Here is a 22,630-nt window from a genome sequence, read left to right as displayed (position 1 = left end):
CTTCAATGAAAGACTAGTCTAAGAAGCAATGAACTTTACATTTAATAAGTTACCATAAAAATCAGAGTCTTTAAATCAGAGTCTTTAAAGGGCAAACAATTTGATTAAAGCTAACCACCTAAGTTTAGAAGTAGGGCTTGAAATCAGAGACGACTCTTTTATATATGTTCAGGCATTTTTCTCTCAAATAGAATCCAATCTTTTACCTTATTTGAAAAAAATCCATAGCTAAAAGTAACATAAGACCATAGAGTTTCAGCTTTCAAATGTTATAACTGTACCTACTGCAAGAAATGTAATTTAAATTGTGATCTGGTGTGTGTGTGTGGCAGAGAATGAAAGAGAGACAGAGACAGAAAGGGAGAGCATGTGTGTGTATTTCATGAAACATACCTTGCCCTTTTTATGGGCTATGCATTCTGACACTGTATTTTACACTCATTTCCATTGAAAAAAATGCTGGTCATAAGCTGGGCATGGCCACATACCATAAAATTTTTAATCCCAGCTTCTTGGGAATCTGAGGCAGGAGGATCACAAATTCAAGGCCAGCTGGGCTACTTAGTAAGACCTTGTATCAAAATAAAATTTAAAAAAGGCTAGGAATATAGGTCAGTGCTTGCCTTGCATAAGCAAGGCCCTCAGTTCAATCCCCAGTACCAGTAAAGAAAAAATGCACTAAATTCATTTTATAACCTTACAACATGAAAAATGCTAAATAGGATGTTGAAATACAATGGAACATATATAGGTTGAAGACCACAATTCCCAATAGCCAAATCATGGAACCAGCCTATGTGTTGATCAATAGGTGAATGGATAAAGAAAATATGGCGCCTTATATACATATATTCACATACATACATACACAAAACACAATGGAATTTTACTGATCCATAAAAAAAAAAACAAAATTGGGTCATTTACAGGAAAATAGTTGGGACTTAAAAGAATTATGTTAAGTGAAGGAAGCCAGACTCAGAAAATCAAGGGTAATATGTTTTCTCTCCTCTGTGCAAGCTAGAGAGACACAAAGGAAAAAAAAAAAAGAAAGAAGAGAGAAGAAAAGAAACAAATAGGTTTGGGAGGGGGAAAGATCGCAAGAAAGGGGCCAAAGGGGCTGGGAGGGGAGGAAAAATGGAAGTACTGGACAATGAAATTAACCAAATTATGTTATGTGCATGTACGAATAGAATATATAACAATTAAGCCCACTATAAAGTACAATTATAATGCACCAATAAAAATGATCTTGAAAAAAAGCATGAAGAAGGATACATTTAGTTCTAAAACAAGAAGTGATGATATAAATCTGGACTCTATTCTAGCTAGAGCTTGTAAGATTCTGATCCATAGTGAAAAACTAAGGCAGTCTAATTCTAATGATCATGGTACTTTTTTTGTTTAAAAAGCCCATTAGTTATTGTGTGTGTGTGTGTGTGTGTGTGTGTGTGTGTGTGTTTTAGGGCCCAGGACTGAACTCAGGGCCTTGAACATGCTAGGCAAGTGTTAAAATCCTTGTATTATGTATTTTGATAAATTCAATAAGGGATAAATTATAAAACAGCTAAAGCAGGGTGGGGATGATACTGAAAAATCTTGCTTAAAAATCACTTTCTGGGGATGTGGCTCAGTGGGAGAGTGCTTACCTAGTATGCATGAGGCCCCGAGTTCAATGCCCAGAACAACAACAACAAAAAAGTCACTTTCTGGTTTCTCAGGGTTGCACTGTTTAATTAATGCCATCTGTAATAAATACCTGAACAAGTTTGTCAATTCCCAGTGCTCTGTCTAGTTCAGCAAGCTCAGTTTCATCTTTGCCACTGAGGAAGGACACCAGTTGTTCCAGAAGAGCCTTCTCATCATTTCTTCCTTCTACTGTTGTTGGTGGACAGAGAAGCTCATCTAATTGTGAACTGATACACTGGCTGCAGAATCAAAAGATTTAAGAAAGTTTCAAAATGAAACAGCAAAAAATTATTCAATATTATGAATGCAAATATACACATATAAGTACAAATATGGTTCTAGAAAATTTCTGTTGAAATGCTTGGCAGTAAATTCTAATACAATAAAATGTTCCATGCTTAATGTACAGAAATTAAAAGAACATCAGTATATACAGCTTGAATACATTTCATTCTTTTGTCAATCATCAAACTTTGTTTCTATATTCTTCATATTAGCTTACTGAAATACCCTGAAAAAGGGAACAAACATAATTAAGGGAAAATAATTTTCAATAAAAGTAAAAAAATAAAGATAAAAACTCAGAAAAATCATTTGGCCTATACTCAGATTTATTTACTTATTCTATATCATCAATTATTGATAACTGAAGTATAATCAAAAGAAATATTATTTTACTTTCAAATATGATCAAATCATGCCAGGCACGGTGGTGCATTCCTATAATCCCAGTGGCTTGGGAGGCTAAGGCAGGACGATCGTGATTTCAAAGCCAGCGTCAGCAAAATCGAGAAACTAAGCAACTCCATGTGACCCTGTCTCTAAATAAGATACAAAATAGGGCTGAGGATGTGGCTCAATGATTAAGTGCCCCTGAATTTAATCCCTGGTTTCCCTTCCCCAAAAGATGATCAAATCCTATTGACAGCATGACACAATTAACATATATGAAAGAAATCAAACTAGAAAAATTAAACATGGTAGGCATGAAGCAACAAAACAAACTGTTGATTTGTACAAAATATGTATCTAATCCAAAGTGATATCAACTTAGAAACATACAAAAAATTAATATATGTAGAAATATAGAAAAAATAAAACTTAGAAAAATATAGAAAATAATATTAATTCTAATTACACTAATACAATAATATAAGAACTTTTTCTGTGGGAAAGTGATGACATTTTGATAATATATGTTAAAGGAAAAAGAAAAGCCAGTGTATCAGTTCATAATGGGAACCCAGTCCAAGTTAAAGTTCTAAACCACACTCAATGCTATTTAGTCTCCTTCTGGTTGCCATGTATGAGACATACTCTGTTCTAAGGAATACAGCTGCCTATGTGGATTAAGAAATTAAATTATAATCAGAGCACTAAACAGACGTAGAAAGTACTTTCCTTCCTTATGCCTTCAAATAAAGAGAAATTTTAGACAAAATAATTACATGACTAAAAGCTTAAGGGCAATATAATTGTTGTGCTGAGGCCAATTCATCCACAGGTCCCAAGAATATTACAGTAATCAAAACAAAGGAGCACAGATGAAATACAAAACAACAGTTGTATACCATGTCCATCTCTTGGTGATTACAATGTACACTACCCTTCTGTCATGTAGTAAATTAATCTGCTTGATTCTGTATTCCCTCATCCTCTCTTTTTTCCCTTAAACATTTATATCAAGGTATAACTCACAAAATACAATGTAAACTAGAATTCAATTTGGGAATAGTAGTTCTTGGATTAGAGGTTGGTATTTGATACTTTATAAAATATAAAATATATTACTTACTCTTCTGCTTTATTCTGATTAATAGCTGTCACAGCATTATTTGCCCATGGAATCTGGTCACCTGTTCCTGGTTGTCCAAACTGGTTATCAATTGCTTCCAATTCCAGTTCAGGCAATCCTGATTGAAGAAGAAAAGGTCATTGTCACAATAAAAGATAAAAATGACAATACTTTCAAAATACATTGTGTAATTGTGAGATTTTTTCCCTATAAAATATTACTTCAATGACAGGTTACTTACTCAGAAACATAAATTATCCAGAATGTAGCTACATATAAAAGTAAAGGGCTGGGGATGTGGCTCAAGCGGTAGCGCGCTCGCCTGGCATGCATGCGGCCCGGGTTCGATCCTCAGCACCACATACAAACAAAGATGTTGTATCCGCCAATAACTAAAAAATAAATATTAAAAAAAAATTCTCTCTCTCTCTCTCTCTCTCTCTCCTTCCCCTCTCTCACTCTCTCTTTTAAAAAAAAGTAAATGTAGCTATATATAAAAGAAAATATTTCTCAGTAAAAGAAAATATAGAATTAAGTTTGTACATAGGTTGATATTACCATAGGAGAATCAAGAACTTTGTCAGAAATTGTTTATTTTAAAAATAAATTTAAAAGTAAATAATTTCATTTAACTACTTTTTCAATCTATTGCATATTACACTACACTGTATGTAGAGAGAGTGTCATCACCATGAAATGAGAACTATGAGCAAAAGATAAAATGCAGTCAATAAAAGGTAGAAACAGAAACTAAAGGGTATGGCAGTTTGAGGCTATTCAGCAAATGAACAAGGCTCTAATTGTTACCCTAAGAAGATAGCTGTATAATTATGGTATAACAATTCAGGCTTATAATGATACTCACATGAAGAAAGGTTGGACTATGTTTTGTAACTGAAGAAGACAGTGTATACATTTTAGGAATTTTTTTCTTTAGAAATTTTTGGAAAAATTCGTGATTATCTCTTAACTATTAATAGTGGAAAAAATCATAACCTGAATAAAAGAAAAAGCATATTCTAAGATATTATGTTCAGGATGAATCTATTTTTATAAACTACTTCATATATGTTAATAGAAAAAATTCTGGGAAGCTCTTTCTATATTTCTCCTTGGTTCATTTCAGGTAATAGGAGTAAGGATTATTTTTCTTTTTACAATTTATAATTTCCAAAATGAATCTATGTTAACTGGTCATTGTTATGGGTTAAACCATGTCCCTCCAAATTCATATGTGGAAATCCTAATATCTTGTACCTCAAGATGTGACTATTTGGAGACTGGGTCTTTAAAGAAGCAATTCATTTTAAATGAAATATTACAACCCAATCCATGACTAGAATCTTTATAAGAAGATTAGAACACAGCCTAGAGAGAAAGCAGTCAACTCCAGGCCAAAGAGAGGCTTCAGAAGAAAACAAACCCTTTACAACTTCCAGCCTCCAGAATTGCAAGAATATAAACTTCTGTTGTTTAAGTCCCCAATCTATGTATTTCTTTATAGCAGTCCTAGGTAAATAATGCAATTTTTAAGCTAAAAGGGTTTTGAGTTTGTTATTGTTGTTGAGGTGCTAGGGATCCCACCCAGAGCTGAATGCAAGATTGGCAAGTACTGTATTGCTGAGTAACACCTCCGGTCTAGCTTAGAGTTTCAAGAGAAGAGTTATGTAGAATTTTTCATTCTAGTGAATAAAAAATAAGTAGATTTAAGGATATCTGAAAAAATTATGCAAAACACATTACGCTCACTTTTATGTGAAATACACATAATATTTAGTATAAATAAAAATCCCTACAAACACATTCACTTTATTATTTTTTAGTTGTAGATGGACACAATACTTTTATTTATTTATCTTAAAAAATTTTTTTAAATTGTTGATAGGTTAATTTTGTTTAATTGTTGATTTATTTATATGTGGTGCTCAGAATCAAACCCAGGGCCTCACACATGCCAGGCAAGTGTGCTACCTCTGAGCATAGCCCCAGCCCCTTCTTTGTTTATCTTTATATGGTGCTGAGGATCAAACCCAGGGCCTCACATGTGCTAGGCAAGCACCCCACCACTGAGCTACAACTCCAGTCCTACATTCACTTTTAAATGAACATAATTATGGCTTTCAATTAAACTGATTTCTATGATAACAAATAATAGAGAAATCAAATTCTGTAAGGATGCTGAAAAATACAACAAACAAAAATAATCAAACTAAAACAATGACCATGGTGATGGAAATTAAATCACTTAATTCCTATCATTATCTTAATTAGGAAACTGGTCAGAGATTATCTAAAGTTGTCCCATTGCTCTGATACACATATTAACTCCTCAATCTTCCTAATCTCCTTAAGAAATCTAACTTATATTAAGTGCATGCACACATTTAAAACAATAGATCCCACTGTTATAACAGGGCATTTACAAGTCTTGATGGGAAATGTTACGAACTTAGATAAAATATTTCCAAAACAGGATTAATATGCTAAATTTGATGTGTAGTAGGCAAACAAATAATCAAAAACAAAAAACTAAAACCAACCAACCAAACAAACCAACCAAACCAATTAAGCTTTGATTCAATTAAAAGTTTTGTTTTGTTTTTGCATAGGCTGTTAAAAAGAAGTTGGTTTTTATTCTTGCACTAATTTCAAACTTTTGGACTTCCTTTAGAAAATGCCTTCTATAAAAAATTTGAGGGTTTGATGGTATTAATGAGGAAATACACAAGTTCTCTCTTTGTCCTTGGAATACATCTCCTAGTTTGGGTCATGATTGTGTTTCTACTACAAATATGAATAAGTATGTATACATGTAAAAAAAAAAAAAAGGCCAGTAATTTTTGCAAGAGAGGCAGCTGAAATAGAGGTAGAAAAGAAGCCCTTAGGGATCTTTGATCGAGTAATTAACATTCGTTGTTGCCACTATTATTTTTTGAGTTGAGGTCTCACTTATGTTCCCAGGCTATACTCAATTGCCTCAGCCTCCCCAGTATGGGGCTAGAGTAGCATGCACACACCTGATATTATCTGTTATTATAAAATGCTCAATATTATATTTTCTCAATTTAAAATCTGGCTAAAAGGAAAATTTTATATCCCCATTAGCCATACTGAACCCAGAAAAAATTATATTATCAAATAGTTTAAAAATTTTCTGTACACCAAGTAGACGGCATTGTCTTAACCAGGAGGGTGGCTTTTGTACATTCTATGCCTCTGTTGATGCAGTATCTATTGATTTTCATGTTCACAGTTAATTTTCTTCAGCTGTTGAAAAGGAAGTTTCTGGCTCAGTTTTGTGGTACATTTGGCAATTATCTGTGCACAGTACTTACAGTGTTTTATTTTTTAAAAATAGCATGTAGACAAAGAGTCTCTAATAAAAAATTCTTTAAATCGGTAAGATAAAAACCCAAGAACACATTGATAAATGTCAAAGAAGCCACATAAAACAAATTAATTCATAATAAAAGAAACATCATTTAAAACTACCCTGAGATACTTGGGAAAAAACATATCAATTGATAAAGTTGAGAAAATGCACAATTAGAAGTACTGAGAAGGATATATGGAAATAGAAATATTAACTACCAGTTAATACAATCTGAGAAGGGCCACTGGGGAGTATGTATGTATATGTATAAATGTATGTATGTATGTATACATGTATGTATCTATCTATCTTTGACTCAGATATTCTATTAAGAACTTCATTTTGAGACATATACTCAGGAGTGGTAAATTATCTCTATAAGGTAACTCATTATATCCTTAATGATAAGCAAAAGGTGCTTATCATTAGGTAACTAATTAAGTAAAGTTAAGTTACCTTCTGGTATAAGGACAAGCTATAAAAAGAATAAAGAACTTCTTTTCGTGCTGGTATACAATGGTAGCCAAGTGAAGGGGTCTAAGATACAGAACACTGAATGTATAGTATGACGCTATCGGTATAAAAAAGGGAAGTCTGTGCATATTATACATTTCTTTTACAGAGAAAACATAATATAGCTCTTAGAATGAAGAGACTTTTAATTTTTTTTAAGTTTTAAATTTGCTCTAGTTAGTTATACATGACAGTAGAATGCATTTTGACATTGTACACAAATGTAATACAACTTCTCCTTCCTCTTGCTGTGCATGGTTCAGTTACACCAGTAATGTAATCATACATAGGGTAATAATGTCTGTCTCATTCTACTGTCCTTCCCTTCCCCACAGCCCCATTCTCCCCTCTACACCATCCAAAGTTCATGAAGAGACTTTTTTTTTTTTTTTTTTTGAGAGAGAGAAAGAGAATTTTTCAATCTTTATTTTTTTTTAGTTTTTGGTGGATACAACATCTTCACTTCATTCCTATGTGGTGCTGAGGATCGAACCCATCGCCCTGCACATGCCAGGTGAGCGCGCCACCGCTTGAGCCACATCCCCAGCCCCATGAAGAGACTTTTCATTACACATTTCTTTGGTGTTGTTTTGAATGCAGAAGACTGTATCTTTTTATTATTATTATTATTATTATTATTATTATTTTTTTTTTTTTAAGTTGTAGATGGACACAATATCTTTATTTATTTATTTTTATGTGGTGCTGAGGATTGAACCCAGTGCCTCACACATGCGAAGCAGGCATTCTATCACTGAGCTATGGCCCCAGCTCCAGAAGCCTGTATCTTAATTGCTTAACACACACACACACACACACACACACACACACAATGTAACCTCAAAACCTAAAAATGTTATATGTGAAACTCATTAACTTTATAGCTACATGATTTTTTGTGTGTGTGGTGCTGGGGATTGAACCCAGAACATTGTGCATGAGAGGTAAGCACTCTACCAACTGAGTTATATCCCCATCCATAACTATACAAATTTTTAATGTACTACATATTAATAGGATTTAAAAAAATAATCATCCCAGAATGTGTGTGTTCAAACAACATAAAATACCAACTGAGGAGGTTTTTCACTTGCTTTAGTGATGTTAATCCTCAAATATTTTTAGAATCTTCAGGAATGATCTTAACTAGCCCACAAGTCCTTCAAGAAAATAAATCTCACAAGTTTAATTTTAGTTTTGATTAAAAAAACATTATTACTCTTTTTTGATCAACAAATTTGGTTCTAAATAACTGAAAATTTTCAACAATCAAATCCACCCTCAAAGAACAAGAACTTGGAGACAGTCAAAAGAACAGTGCCATGGTCTTGAAGGTACTACCAGAGAGGCAAGCTGTACACATTTTGATCAACAATACTCTCTTGTCTATGCTGAAAAACCAATACTGTGTTGGCTGTGCTCTTATACCTCAATCTGCCTGGAATTTATATGTGCAAACTGTTTAAACCACTTGGTCACACCGCATGAGCTCGTATATGCACATATAAATCTCAGGAAGACTGAGATTTAAATCCTTGTCTACACATATTAATTGTGTAACTCTGAGCAAGCTTTTGTCTGTGTGTGTGTGTGTGTGTGTGTGTGTGTGTGTTTTCCTTTTCATTCTCTGAATCATAGTTTTCTCATATGTACAGAAACCCAAGGAAATTTTCTAGTTCAATGTGACAGATTTATTACCTATATCTTTTCTTCCAAAAATATCACTGAAATAAACAAAAGAAAAAGAGGGAAAAAATCCACAGCTAAAAGAAAGGCAAAAGAAATATCATGGCAGTAGACTAGAAAAGTGAAGAATTTCTGAAAAATAAAGCCCAGCTAGAAACAAACTCAGGGGAAAACTTCAACTGAACTATAAAACAGTAAAAAGAGGATTTTCCAGGATAGGTTTTTCCAGAAAAGTACCATAATAATTCCAAACTCAGTGTCATTCAAGTGAGTAAAGGAATAGGCCATGGGTGATTGCTGGGATAATTAAAGGGCAACAGAAGAGCTGCCATCAGGACTCTGCTCAGAGTGCAGCTGACTCTGGTGTCTGTCCATGGGATTTAACTGGTGTATTTGTGACTTTGGGTGGCTGTATATACAGTATATGCACACCAATTTGTGTCTTTATACCTGCTTTGGATAATAATTATCATTACATTCCACCATCATTAATAACCCCAGGCCCCCTCCCTTCCCCTCCAACCCCTCTGCCCTATCTAGAGTTTGTCTATTCCTCCCATGCTCCCGCTCCCTATCCCACTATGAATTAGTCTCCCTATATCAAAGAAAATATTCGGCATTTGATTTTTTGGGATTGGCTAACTTCGCTTAGCATTATCTTCTCTACTCCATCCATTTACCTGCAAATGCCATGATTTTATTCTCTTTTATTGCTGAGTAATATTCCATATAGGTTGGTTCTACAGTTGAGCTATTGTGAACTGTGCTGCTATAAACATGGATGTGGCTATGTCCCTATAGTATGCTGTTTTTAAGTCCGGGTATAGACTGAGGAGAGGGATAGCTGGGTCAAAAGGTGGTTCCATTCCCAATTTTCCAAGAAATCTCCATACTGTTTTCCATATTGGCTGCACCAATTTGCAGTCCCACCAGCAATGTATGAGTGCACCTTTTCCCCCACATCCTTGCCAACACTTATTGTTGTTTGTATGCATAATAGCTGCCATTCTGATGGGAGTGAGATGAAATCTTAAAGTAGTTTTGATTTGCATTTCTCTAATTGCTAGTGATGATGAACATTTCTTCATGTATTTGTTGACTGATTGTACACCATCTTCTGAGAAGTGTTTCTTCAGGTCCTTGGCCCATTTATTAATTGGGTTATTTGTTTTTTTGGTGTTTAGCTTTTTGAGTTCTTTATATACCCTAGAGATTAGTGCTCTATCTGATGTGAGAGGAGTAAAGACTTGCTCCCAAGATGTAGGCTCTCTATTCACCTCATATTGTTTCTTTTGCTGAGAAGAAACTTTCTAGTTTGAGTCCGTTCCATTTATTTATCCTTGATTTTAATTCTTGCACCACAGGAGTCTTATTAAGGAATTTGGCACCAAAACAGACTGGTAGACCAATGTCAACTGTACAGAATAGAGGACACAGAGACTAACCCACAAAATCACAATTATCCTAAATTAGACAAAGGTGCCAAGAACATGCATTGGAGAAAAGATAGTCTCTTCAACAAATTGTGCCGGGAAAACTGGAAATCCATATGTAACGAAATGAAATTAAACCCCTATCTCTCACCATGCAAACTGAACTCAAAATGGATCAAGGACTTAGGAATACAACCAGAGACCCTACGTCTAATAGAAGAAACGGCTTTATTAATTTTTATTTGATTCTGGAGATTAGGAATATTACATTGTTGAGAGTGAAATTTGGTGTCCTCTTTCAAAGTGACAGAATATCGGGGCTGGGGTTGTGGCTCAAGTGGTAGCGTGCTCGCCTGGCATGCATGCGGCTTGGGTTCGATCCTCAGCAACAAATACAAACAAAGATGTTGTGTCTACCAAAAACTAAAAAATAAATATTAAAAATTTCTCTCTCTCTCTCTCAAAAAAAGTGACAGAATATCATTCTGTCAGATATTTCACTTGTACATCAGCTTGAACCTTTTGAGGGTTGTTTTTTTAAAATTTCTAAGAAAAGGTCTAGAGTAAACTTAATCTTAAGGAAAGGCCTTTTAATTTTTCTTCCAAATGCCCCAGATGTTCAGAAAGGTCTACCTACTCCGATTCAACTTTAACACCTTCCAATTATATGTAAGTTCTGATAATTGTTCAGTTTACAGCTTCCTGATAGTTGTTTTTTCCTCAGAAACTGTTTTCTGTCCCCATCTGATGGAGCACATACCAAACACATGCATAGTGCACAATACAGCCACAGCTTTTCTCAGTTTTACTGTCTCACATTTTCCTCGTAGTTTTTTATTATGGACATCTAATTTCTTGGTCCTTTTTTCCCTTCCTATGTTATTCATGGATAATATATCTTTATCTTTCCAAAGACTTTAATAGTGTTTTGTTGTTGTTTTTAGTTCATGCACTCATTGTACATTTCCACAACATACTTTGTTTCTTTTGCTCTCTTTGAAGTTGTGGACTTTCCTCAAAATCCTAATGATCCTTGGCTGTGCCTGTTTTTGCAGTGCTCTATAACTGCCTGGGAGAGCTTGGTGCAAGGCTGGTCTCTTCTGGTAGCCTTCATTGTTGGACAATTAGATGGCAAGATGGCTTTTGCTTAGAGTGCAAAGGGGATCACCCCTTATATATCTATATCCAGACATTTAGTGACTATGTAGTGTCTCCTGAGAAAACATGTTCAGTCTTGTTATGGTTTGGATGTGAAGTGTACCCCAAAAGCTCACGTGTAAAACAATACAAGAAGGTTCACAGGAGAAACGATTGGGTTCTAAGAGCCTTGACCCAATCAGTGAATTAATCCCCTGATAGGGATTAACTGAGTGGTAACTGAAGTGGTAGGGTGTGGCTGGAGGAGGTGGGGATTGGGGGCGGGGCTTTGGGGTATATTTGTATCTGGCAGGTGGAGTCTCTCTGCTTCCTGATCATCATATGAGATGTTTTCCTCTGTCACACTCTTTAGCCATGATGAAGCTGGCTGCATATGGACTGAGACCTCTGCAGCCATGAACCCTTAAATAAATTTTTCCTCTTCTACAATTGTTCTGGTCTGGTCTTTAAGTTACAGCAGCAAAAAAAGCTGACCACAACAAGTTTCTCATACTTAATGGGGAAGGGAGCAAGGAATCTAAATCAATTAGTATGCAGACTTCCATTTTATCTATTTTCAGTACTTATCTGTTTCCCTAGTTGTGCCTGCTATCCCAGAGTCTGCAGCTTCTCTGTTTCAATTAGAAGAAACTTTGTGTGTGTGTGTGTGTGTGTGTGTGTGTGTGTGGTGCTGGGGACTGAACCCAGGACCTTGGGCATGCTAGGCAAGCACTCTACCAACTGAGCTATATCCCTAGTCCTAGAAGAAACTTTTGATCATTTTATCTAATTCTTATTTTGTGGATAAAGAGAGTAAGACTCAGAAAATTCATTTCATCAATGTAACATTGTCAATAAATGGAGAATGTGATTCTTGAATCTAGGCTGCCGACTCCTGCTGTGATGTTCTGGTCAGCTAAAGCATGCTTCCAAAAATGTCACAGATGACTCAGAATTCTTTGCAGCTGTCTGGAAATCTTGATAAACTTTCAGGAATTGGGTCATGATAGTTAAAAGCTCCAGTAAGATTGAAATAAATGAAGATCCACGTCAGATCCCTCTAGAGTGACAAGATGAAGGTAAGGAACCCTAATAAATTTTGAATTTTAGTTAATTAGTTTCCTTCAGTTTCAAGGTTGCACAATGGTTTTATTCAACTTTGAAATTTGATGAGTGAAAAAAAAAATCAATGGGTATACTATCAAAATATCTCTTAATTAGGAGAACACTAACCTGGGTTAGAATGATAGTGACATACTTTCATACAGTTGTCTCCTAAATAATATTCCACAGAAAACTCGTTCTCCTGAGTAATATGTACTACTTGAGAAAAAAATTTCCATAATCAAGAAAGCATAGGCAATAGTAGGTTAAAGAAATCTAAACTGGTTTAATCCAGGACCTTTCAAAACTTTTAATAGGTAAGTAACACTTCAACAGGAAAATATATGACATGCAGCTTTTGCCTGGGCTATTTTAGCACAGATCATTTTTTTTTACCCCTTGCAACTCATAAGACTAGTGTTCAAGGAGGATGTTCTGGGAAATGTGATCTGACCCACTATTATATTTCTGAATGTTGTATTATGGAATGCTTTGGGTAAGAACATGAAATTGCTCTTCTTAACAACAACTATTCACCCTAACATCAACCATGAGAGGGCAGAGATTATGCTATTATTTAAAATATACATGAATTAAGTTCATGTCTAAATATAACTGTTTATTGTTTATAGATAAAGATACTTCATTCTTGATCTCTGCCACCCTCCCCCGCAAAAGTTTCTGCAACAACAGTGAGCAACAAAGTACTAATCCACGTTATTGCTAAATATTTAAAACAAAGAGTTGTCCCCAACACATACTATTCAGCCTGGAAGTGGGTCTGGCAGTGGTGGACTGAAGTGAAGCTGGCAGGATCTCCGATTTGACAGTTACACTGGTGACTGTAGCATCCATCCTGTCTGTCTCACACAGGCCTGGCAGCTGTGCTGCCTTCTCCAGAGTGGGCAGTAACTGATCAAACTGCTCAAGGTCAGCTGTAAACTAAGAAGGGAACCAAAAGTTAACAAAAGTTAGAGAAAATACACTTTACATTTTCACCTGAAACAATGTAGAAATAAAGTTGCTCCTCTGAACTCTACAAATTAAATATGAGTATGTAAGACAGAAGAGATAATTAGAGCATTCTATCTATTCCACTGGGAAGAAAAAGAAACACTGGATGCTTATAATAATATACTACAGGATATAAGATAATTTACATGTGGTATGTATTTAATGTCATTTGTTTATAAGAAAAGGATTGAACTAGGAAAAAACCGTCAAGAATACTATGTTTTAATGGCATTATGGGTTATTTCTTTTTCTGTCATAGTTTTCAAAATTTTGCAGAATGACCTACTTTACTTTTAGATATCTTTAATTTAAAAGTTTGGGGAAACGTTTTAAAGTTAATAGTATATCATTCTTCAAAGATCTCAGAAAAGTTACTTCCCACTTAAGGATTTAATAGCTTAACACACACCTTTTAGAATAGGGAGTCACTAATCTGCCTGAGGTAATGTATAGAAGAAAACTGACCTTTTTTTACAAAAGGATTATACCATGGTTTTTCTGAGATAATTAATTAATATAAAATAGCTTTCTGTTTGGGTTTCATCATTTAATTCAATTAAAATTTTTTCTTTCTAGATTCTAGAATTATATGTCTGTATTTTTAATGTCTTTTTTCAAAATTATATTTCTAAAGTTCAGACATATTGTCACATGTAGCAGTTCACTCATTTTCATTGTTAAATAATATCCTATTGTTTGACTATGTCACAATATAATTATCCATTCTTCTGTGATGGATTTTTGAGTTGTTTCCAGCTTTTGGCTAATACAAGTAAAGCTGCTATGAACATTTTTGAATATGTCTTTGTTACACATGTGCCAAAAGCACTACCTATAAAGGAAAAGATTGACAAATTCAACTATATTAAAATGAAGAACTTTATCAAACAGGACCATTATGAGAATGAGAAGGGCTGGGTTGTGGCTCAGCAGTACAGTATTCGCCTAGCACATGCAAGGCCCTGGGTTCAATCCTCAACACCACATAAAAATAAATAAAATAAAGGTATTGTGTCCAACTACAACTAAAAAATAAATACTTAAAAAAGAGAATAAAAAGATAAGCCACAGAACGGAGAAGGTATCTGCAAACATATAACCAAGAAATGTCTCACATCCAAAATACATAAGGAACATGTATAAAAGTAAATAAATAAAGAACAACAGATTAGAAATTATGGGCAAGAGACTAGACTAGGCAATTTACAAAAAAAGATATCTGGGGCTAGGGCTCAGTGGTAGCGCAATGAAAGTGTGCTGGGTTCAATTCTCAGCACTGCATATAAATAAATTAAATAAAGGTCTATTAACAAATAGAAAAAATATTTTAAAAAATCAACTAACCAATGACTATTTACCAGAGAAATGCAAATTAAAACTATGAGCTACAATTGTTCATATCCTGGAAGTTTCAATTTAAAAGACTGACAATACCAGGCATTAGCAAGGACAAAGAACAACTAGATGGAATTCTCACACACTAGAAAATGCACAATTACCGGGCTGGGGTTGTGGCTCAGTGGCAGAGTGCTTGCCTTGCACGTGTGAGGCACTGGGTTCGATCCTCAGCACCACATAAAAAATAAATAAACAAAATAAAGATACTGTGTCCATGTATAACTAAAACAATATATATTTTTAAAAAAGAAAATGCACAATTACCTAACAGAAGAGATTGTCTGCATATCTTATGATCATGCAATTCTACTCCTAGTTATAAATTTGGCAGAAATGCATGCATATGGGCACCAAAACAGATGTACCAGCACATTAGAACTACACAATGGCATTGTATTATTAAAATGTTACTTTTAAAATTTTTAAGTGTTTAAAGTTGTTTTTATGTTTTAAAAGAAAAACAATGTTAGTTTCACTGTTCCGAGAAATAGGAGACACAGCTTTATCCTCAAAGAGCACACATATAAAGAAATAGAAAAAATAGTGTTACTATAAATAGTAAACAGACAATACAAAGCTTTATGAGAGTAGAGAGAGGAAGGGGTTATTTGGGGAAAACTTTAGAAAGATGCTATCAGATACAAGATGGTTTGTGAAGGATTAGTAGAAGTTCAGCAGGCAGAGAGAGAAGGGCACGGCAGAAGATGCTTAGTGGAACATAGCTTAGCCTGAGGATGGCAAGGGCTTCTATATGCCTAGATTGTAGTATGCCTACGGAAGAGAGAGACTTTTGTGAGATGAGGGCAGAAAATCAAGCTGGTTCAAGAAACTGAAGTACCCAGGTAAGTGTGAATCTTGTTTCTCAATGGAGAGTCTTGTTGGTAAATTATTTTATAAATACATGCTAGTTATTGAGTGTCACCTATTTCATGAGTGTCTCTATTCTGTCTCTAAATAATCTGAAAGCTTTTTGTGCGGAGGCATCATATACTTTTTTCTTATATTCCTTTAAAGTTTCATAAACAATTATTCAATATAGGAAACTACCTGTTTATTTTCATATTAGCCTCACTCCACCCTTAGCATGGGAACTCCTAATCTACAACAATTTATGAATTTTTAAAAATTTACTTCTGTTTCAAGGCATGTGATAGAAAGGCAATATTCTCCTACCCAGGATATTCAAGTCGCTATCTCTGACAGGGGTTGAAGGTGGTTACAATCAGATGAGAACAAAGGCAGCCTGAGAAAATGCCTGAACAAGGTACCCTTGTCTAACTCCTCACATTTCTCTCCCACCTCATTTGTATCTGAGGTTTTCAAATTTAACTACACACTGGAGTTATCTGGATTGTGTCTTTAAAATGCAGATCCCTAGGTTCTCCCCAGAGTTGGATTAAATATGTGGGGTTGGGAGGAGGGAACAGGAAAGGGGAAGGTATTTTTGAAAAACGTCCAGAGATGTAAACTCTGATTTCACAGAAAGAAATAAAAATCTACTTTTTATAATGCTACGTTAATACTGTAGCCCCCTAAAGTTCTAAAGAAAATTTCTGAGAGCATCACTGGATTTTTCAATCTTTGATACTAATCTCTTAATATATGCCCAATAGATAGATCAAAACACAGCAGAATCCAAACCTAGTCAATGGTTGGAGTAGAATAAATGGGGGGGGGGGGGGACAGCTAGAAATGGTCATTCTGAGAAGCAAGAAATCACCTACCTGGCTCTGGGACTCCAGTTTAATCTCTTCAGGAGCGGGTTTGGTCATCGGGGTTGGGTTTGTGTTACAAGGATCCATCTGTTCTTTCTTTTCCACTTTCACCTTTACATCATCCAGGCTAAGGTTTGGAGTTGATCTTAAATCTTTCTCATCTTTGTCTAAAAGGTAGCGCAGGAGCTGATGGTCTTTTGATTCTTTTTTCTTTGAAGTATCCAGTTCTAGTTTTATATTGGAGTTTCCTTGGGCCTGTCCAGTTACTGACACAGAAGTAGATGCACTGTCCTTTTTATCGGGCTCCACGGACAAAGTGGTGATATCTGAGGGACTTCCCTCTTGTAAGAGTCGGTGCAGAATTTTGTGCCGCTCTGTCAGCGAGCTATGAGAGGAGGGGCAAGTACCTCCTGAAGAGTTAGCAGAGGCAGAGCTGGAAGTGCCCGTGCAAGACAGTACTTCTTTGCAGCTTGTGTCTATATCAGCATGCCGTAACTGCTGTTCTGCAGTTGTTGTCAAAAGCTGCACTAGTTTGTGACTGGTTTGAGAGTATTTACTGTCTCCATCTGAGAGTCTGTCATTGTTATGCAGAAGCCCTGAATCCAGGGGTTTGCTATCACTAGCACTGTTGTCAGACTGTATCATTTCATTTAAAATGGATGCAATCTCTTTGTTATCTTTGGACTCAGCTTTTGCTGGTTGTATATTTAATCTACTAGGTGAATTCTGTGAGCTCATCTGCCTGAGGACTGGAGAACTGGCAGAGAAGCCAACAGAGTTATTGGGTCCTTCATTCATGCCCTGTAAAGATGTTACAGGGATGTTTGAATAAGATCGATTACTATTATTACAGGCACTACTTGTCATGCCAACTGGGGAGTTTAATGTTGGAATATTTGGAGGAAATGAATTGTTTGGCATCCTGGCCCTTGTTGCCAAGCCAGAAGTAACCTGTCTCCTTGGAGACATGAACTGTGCTAGGGAAATTCCTGTACCTTCCATAGGAGAATTATTGAGGTTTAAAGAGGGGTTACTGCTCTGGGAACTGGCCTGTCCCTGGTTTAAGGCAACATTGGCTACAATCTGATTTCCAGGTGAGCATCCAAAACTCCCTTGGTTGTTGCTAGAATTACTATGACTACTGCTGCTATGAAGGTCTGAGCTCTGATGGCGGTTTACTCTTGTGGATACCATGCTGCTGTTGGATGGTGGCAATGTGGATGAACGGGCCACACCATGAGCTGGAGAGATACTAGGATTGACTGAGGGGTTTACTCGGGGAATTGACATTCCAGAATTAGTGTCATCTTGAGGAGAAAGCCCACTGTGTTCCCTAGGGGGAAAAAGACATTATTATTCAAACACCTTGTTTCTATTTATAAGACAAAACTATTAAACTCATTAATGTTACAAGCTAACACTATCAAGTAAAGAGCTTCTGTATCACCTTAAATTAATGAAAAACAGTGGCACTGTGAAATAATCAGCACCCCTTCCTAGGAAAGAGTGCTTGTAGACCCTTAAATTGGAAATGGTCTCAGTTACATGAAAAATAAATTATTCTTGGCATTGGAAAAAATTTAAGAGATGTACATTTAAAATTTTTCTAACCTTAATACAAATAATTAACATTATGGTAACACTTGTGGTTGAAATGAAACTCCCCACACCTTTGTTTATTAAGCACTTATTCATGATATTCCTGTTACAGCTTTTAAGTATTTCAACTCCAAAGAGGAAGACTGGGTAAGGAAAATACTGTGTCACTGATGTGAAAATTAAAAAGGGTGACATGCAGACATAGCAGATGTTTTGAAAGAGAAATCACAATATGAAAAAAAGAACTGCTAATTCCACTCACAAGAATAATTTCAACTAAAACTAGGAAAACAAAAACAAAAAACCAGAATGCTGAATTCAGGTTTTTACTGTGTTCTTTACTCAAGTTCACTATTATGACAACAGATTTGTGACTGGTATTACCATGTTCCAATAAGCAAAAACATTAAATGAGAAAAAGATGAAGTGAGGGGAAATGTCTTTTTTTAATGCTACATTTTAAGCAGTTGTAAATGTAGGATTTTGAATAACTCTTAGGATAAAAGAATCGTTTTGCCATATTGAAAGATATTTTGAGAGGGAATAAATTAGTGGCAATAACATTAAAAAATCTCCTCAAGTTGATAGTTTAATATCATTAAAAGTTAAATAGTTGTAGTTTCTGTGAGAAACTGTCAATTGAACTCAAGCGCCATAAAGTTAAAATAGCAGTGTTAACAAACTCTAAAATCTCTTCTAAGATTGTAAGTTCGTATATGAAAAGTTGAACATTTTTAGGCACCTTTTTATTTGTACCCCCTAAAACATACTTTCAGTCTCACATTTTCTATATGCCTTTATGAACAAGAAAGCTATCTGGCAACAAAACTTTAAAACCCAACACGGATAAATTGATTATATACTCATCATACTAGTTTTATGCCTAACTTAGAATTTCTGTTTTCTAGCTACCAGGAGTATAAAAATTTTATTTAAGAAGAGATATGTGAACTGACTTATTTCATATGTAGCTCTCCAAATAAGTAGTACCTGTCGATGATATGAATTCCCATGATGAAAGGCTGCATGTCTGGACTTTGAGGGTAGCAAAGTTTACACTTGGTGTGGGCGCTAAGCATTGTCCCATCATTCAATATGAATCTATAGGATGGGCTGGAGGCAGTGCCACGAGTCATCACTGTTTCAAACAAAAGAGAAACCTAGTTAAAATCCTGATACTTGAACGTTGGGCAAAGGAAAATTACCAGGCCTTGTTTCTACCTAGGACTTCGTTTTAAATGTTTTCCCAATTGCTGCCCACTCAAAATCAAAAGAAAGTTCAGACAAAGCAGAAATCAGAGGAGGGAAATGAATCCATCTGAAATCTACCACTAATTTACTCCTACTTCAATGGTTCCCTCCTCATATAAATTAGTTTTATGAAGAAACCTCAAATCAGGAAAAAATTAACCTTAATTGCTCACTACAATGGGACAGAATTCACTGTCTCTACTAAAAATACCGGGAAGTACTTTTCTCCCCTTCACTTTCTGTGTCATCTTTAACAAGTTATGTTGTGTTTTGGTTTTTTTGCTAGCTGATCTTTAAATAACAGTTCTATTGGGATATAATTCACAAACTACAAAAACTCACCCTTAAGTTTTGATTGGTTTGCAGCATTTCTTAACTGATAATCAAATTTAATTTTTCACTAAAATTTTAAATTATTAAGGTCCCATTTAACAAATTATTAAATGCATATATATGTACTATTTTTTAATGTTTGAATTTTTGAAGTTTAGTAATAAGCAAATTAAGATAAAACCAATGATTACTAACATAAGGAAGAAAACTAGATTAAAGCAGTCAAGTCACTTTACTTATTTTTAAAATCACTTTATAAATAACATCATTTATTTCTGTCTTAAACCTCTACTAACAGCAGACAAAATTCTAACTGCAGAGATAAATGCTTATTAAATATGTAAAAGATATTCCAAACTACTAATAAAATGTTACTGATGTTTTAGTAATACAATGGAATTCTGTTTTAAGAGCAATTGGTTAGATTCAGCTATACCAAGGTAAAAAGTCATATCCACTGAAACACAAGAATTACTACCACAAATGGTTATTACAGTTTACCCAGTAATAAATATTAGTACTATATTTCAAGGACATTTCAGGAGGGGTTTCAATTATATTTTAAAATACATGTGAAAGAGACTTAAAAATGATCAATTAGCAAATAATTTTTGAAGCTACGTATTACTTTAAGAAAAAATATGCTCTATTTTATTGTCTTGGGTATGCAAATTAACTGAAGAAGGCAGAGTCTATAGTAAATCTATACCATAACAAATCTGCCAAAGTACTAAAACTAGGATATAAACTTAATTGAAATGATTGAGACTTATTATGTTCAGGGGCTGGGGTTGTGGCTCAGAGGTAGAGTGTTTGACTAGCATGTGTGAGCCCTGGGTTTGATTCTCAGCACCACATATAAACAAACAAATAAATAAAATTTATTTTCTATTGAATCAACCACATTCCTTACCCATCTGGCAATTTCAGCTAAAGCACTGGTACATTTACCAAATTTAAGAATGAAGAAATTTACTGTCTAATAAAATAATAAATGATGAAAAAGAGTTTTTAAGGGAGACTTATAATTTCTGTGGAAGGATTTAAGTAAATGTTGTAGAAAATCCTAAAGTTATATTAATAATCCCAACTATAAAGTGGAATTTTAAAATAAACTGAAAAAGCTAAAGATAAATAAAGGGTTAGAAAAGACATAAAATGTGTTTCATGTTATTTTACTTATACCATTTTATCCATTTCCTTATCTTGTTTATTTCTCTTTAGTAGGTCCATCTGCTGGAAAATACTCACTGGCTAGTCTACAGAGCCGCACTGTTTTTTACAGTAGCCATCAGCCACATATGTCTACTTAAAATTAAATAAAATTGAAATTCAGTTCCTTAGTCACACTAGGCACATTTTAAGTGGTCTAGAGCCACAATTGACTACTGACTATCATACTGGATAGCACAGCACTAAATAATCTGACTTTCAAATGCATTTTCAACCTTACCTCTCATTACTTCTTAAACATTTTTCCCATATCCCTTTTATGCATTTATTTTTCTTCATTAGCTACAATAAGCATAAGGTTTGGTACTATGTCCCATACTTGTTTTCTACTCTCCATTGAATCTTGCACTATGCTTTGCTACAAAATCATCCAGTAAGTGCTAATTGATCTTTGTTTTGAATCTCATCTAATTAAGCTAATGCTGATGTGTGATCAGCTGCCATAATTTTTTTTAAGTATTAGGATTTGAACCTAGGGCCTCATACATACAAGGCAAGTGCTCTTAACACTAAGCTATGTTATAAGCCCTTTTTTTTCCCTTTTAATTTCTCATTTAATTTTGAGATAGGGTGTTGATAAATTTCTCAGGGGCCTTGAACTTGCAATTCTCCCATCTTGGCCTCTTAAATAGCATAACTTTTCTTTAAAGGACATATTTTCAATCTTAGTTCTCACATATGTTTTTACTCTTATAGGAATCTGACTTAATTTTGTAATGGAAATTAATGAAAAGAAATTTCTTTATTGACAAGCCCTATAAAATGATTCTCAGGTCAAACTGAGAATTTTAAGATATATAATGTGGATTACAGAAACATCAATAGTCTTCTAGTTATGCTGTCTAAACTTGTAGAACTATATCTAAACTTGTAAAATTTTTGAAATTTGAGGCACTCAATTAATGCAAGAAAATTATCATACTACTTTAAGAGAAATTACCCTTATTTTAAGAGAAAATATGCTCTATTTTAATGTTGGGTATCCAAATTAACTGAAGAAGGCAGAATCTACAGTAAGTCTATACCATAACAAATCTGCCAAAGTACTAAAACTAGGATGTGAACTTAATTGAAATGATTAAGACTTATTATGTTCAAGATTTTTAGTTAGATTCTTTTTTTCTTTCAGTGTTGAACCCAAGACCTCACACAGGTGAAGTTAGGTTATTCATTTTTGATTATATTGTGAGGAATAAGACAGCATATTACAATCTATAAAGTCAGAGTTTGAAATGAGAAAAAAGTTACATTTAATTATTTTTCTTTTTTTTTTTTTTTTTTTTGCTCTGCTGGGGATTGAACCCAAGGTCTGGAACATGCTAGGCAAGCACTCTATTCACTAAGCCTATTTACAGCT

At 34.6% G+C, this 22,630-nt stretch overlaps 1 protein-coding gene across 5 annotated transcripts in view; it reads right to left on the bottom strand.

Moving 5' to 3' along the window:
* The window catches only part of Ncoa1 (nuclear receptor coactivator 1), a 232,400-nt gene that overhangs the window by 36,101 nt on the left and 173,669 nt on the right, over positions 1-22,630 (bottom strand). For all 5 annotated transcript variants that reach the window (XM_076834033.2, XM_076834034.2, XM_076834035.1 and 2 more), the window contains 5 exons: positions 19,447-19,594; positions 16,867-18,190; positions 13,492-13,672; positions 3,485-3,602; positions 1,760-1,928 (listed from right to left, as the gene is read on the bottom strand). In XM_076834033.2, the coding sequence (XP_076690148.1) occupies positions 1,760-1,928; positions 3,485-3,602; positions 13,492-13,672; positions 16,867-18,190; positions 19,447-19,594 (1,940 nt within the window). The remainder of the gene's footprint in view (positions 1-1,759; positions 1,929-3,484; positions 3,603-13,491; positions 13,673-16,866; positions 18,191-19,446; positions 19,595-22,630) is intronic.

The sequence above is a fragment of the Callospermophilus lateralis genome, chromosome 14 (assembly GCF_048772815.1).
Source record: "Callospermophilus lateralis isolate mCalLat2 chromosome 14, mCalLat2.hap1, whole genome shotgun sequence".
Classification (NCBI taxonomy): Eukaryota; Metazoa; Chordata; class Mammalia; order Rodentia; family Sciuridae; genus Callospermophilus; species Callospermophilus lateralis.
Note: the sequence above shows the minus strand (reverse complement) of the source record. Positions and strands in the feature narration are given on the sequence as shown.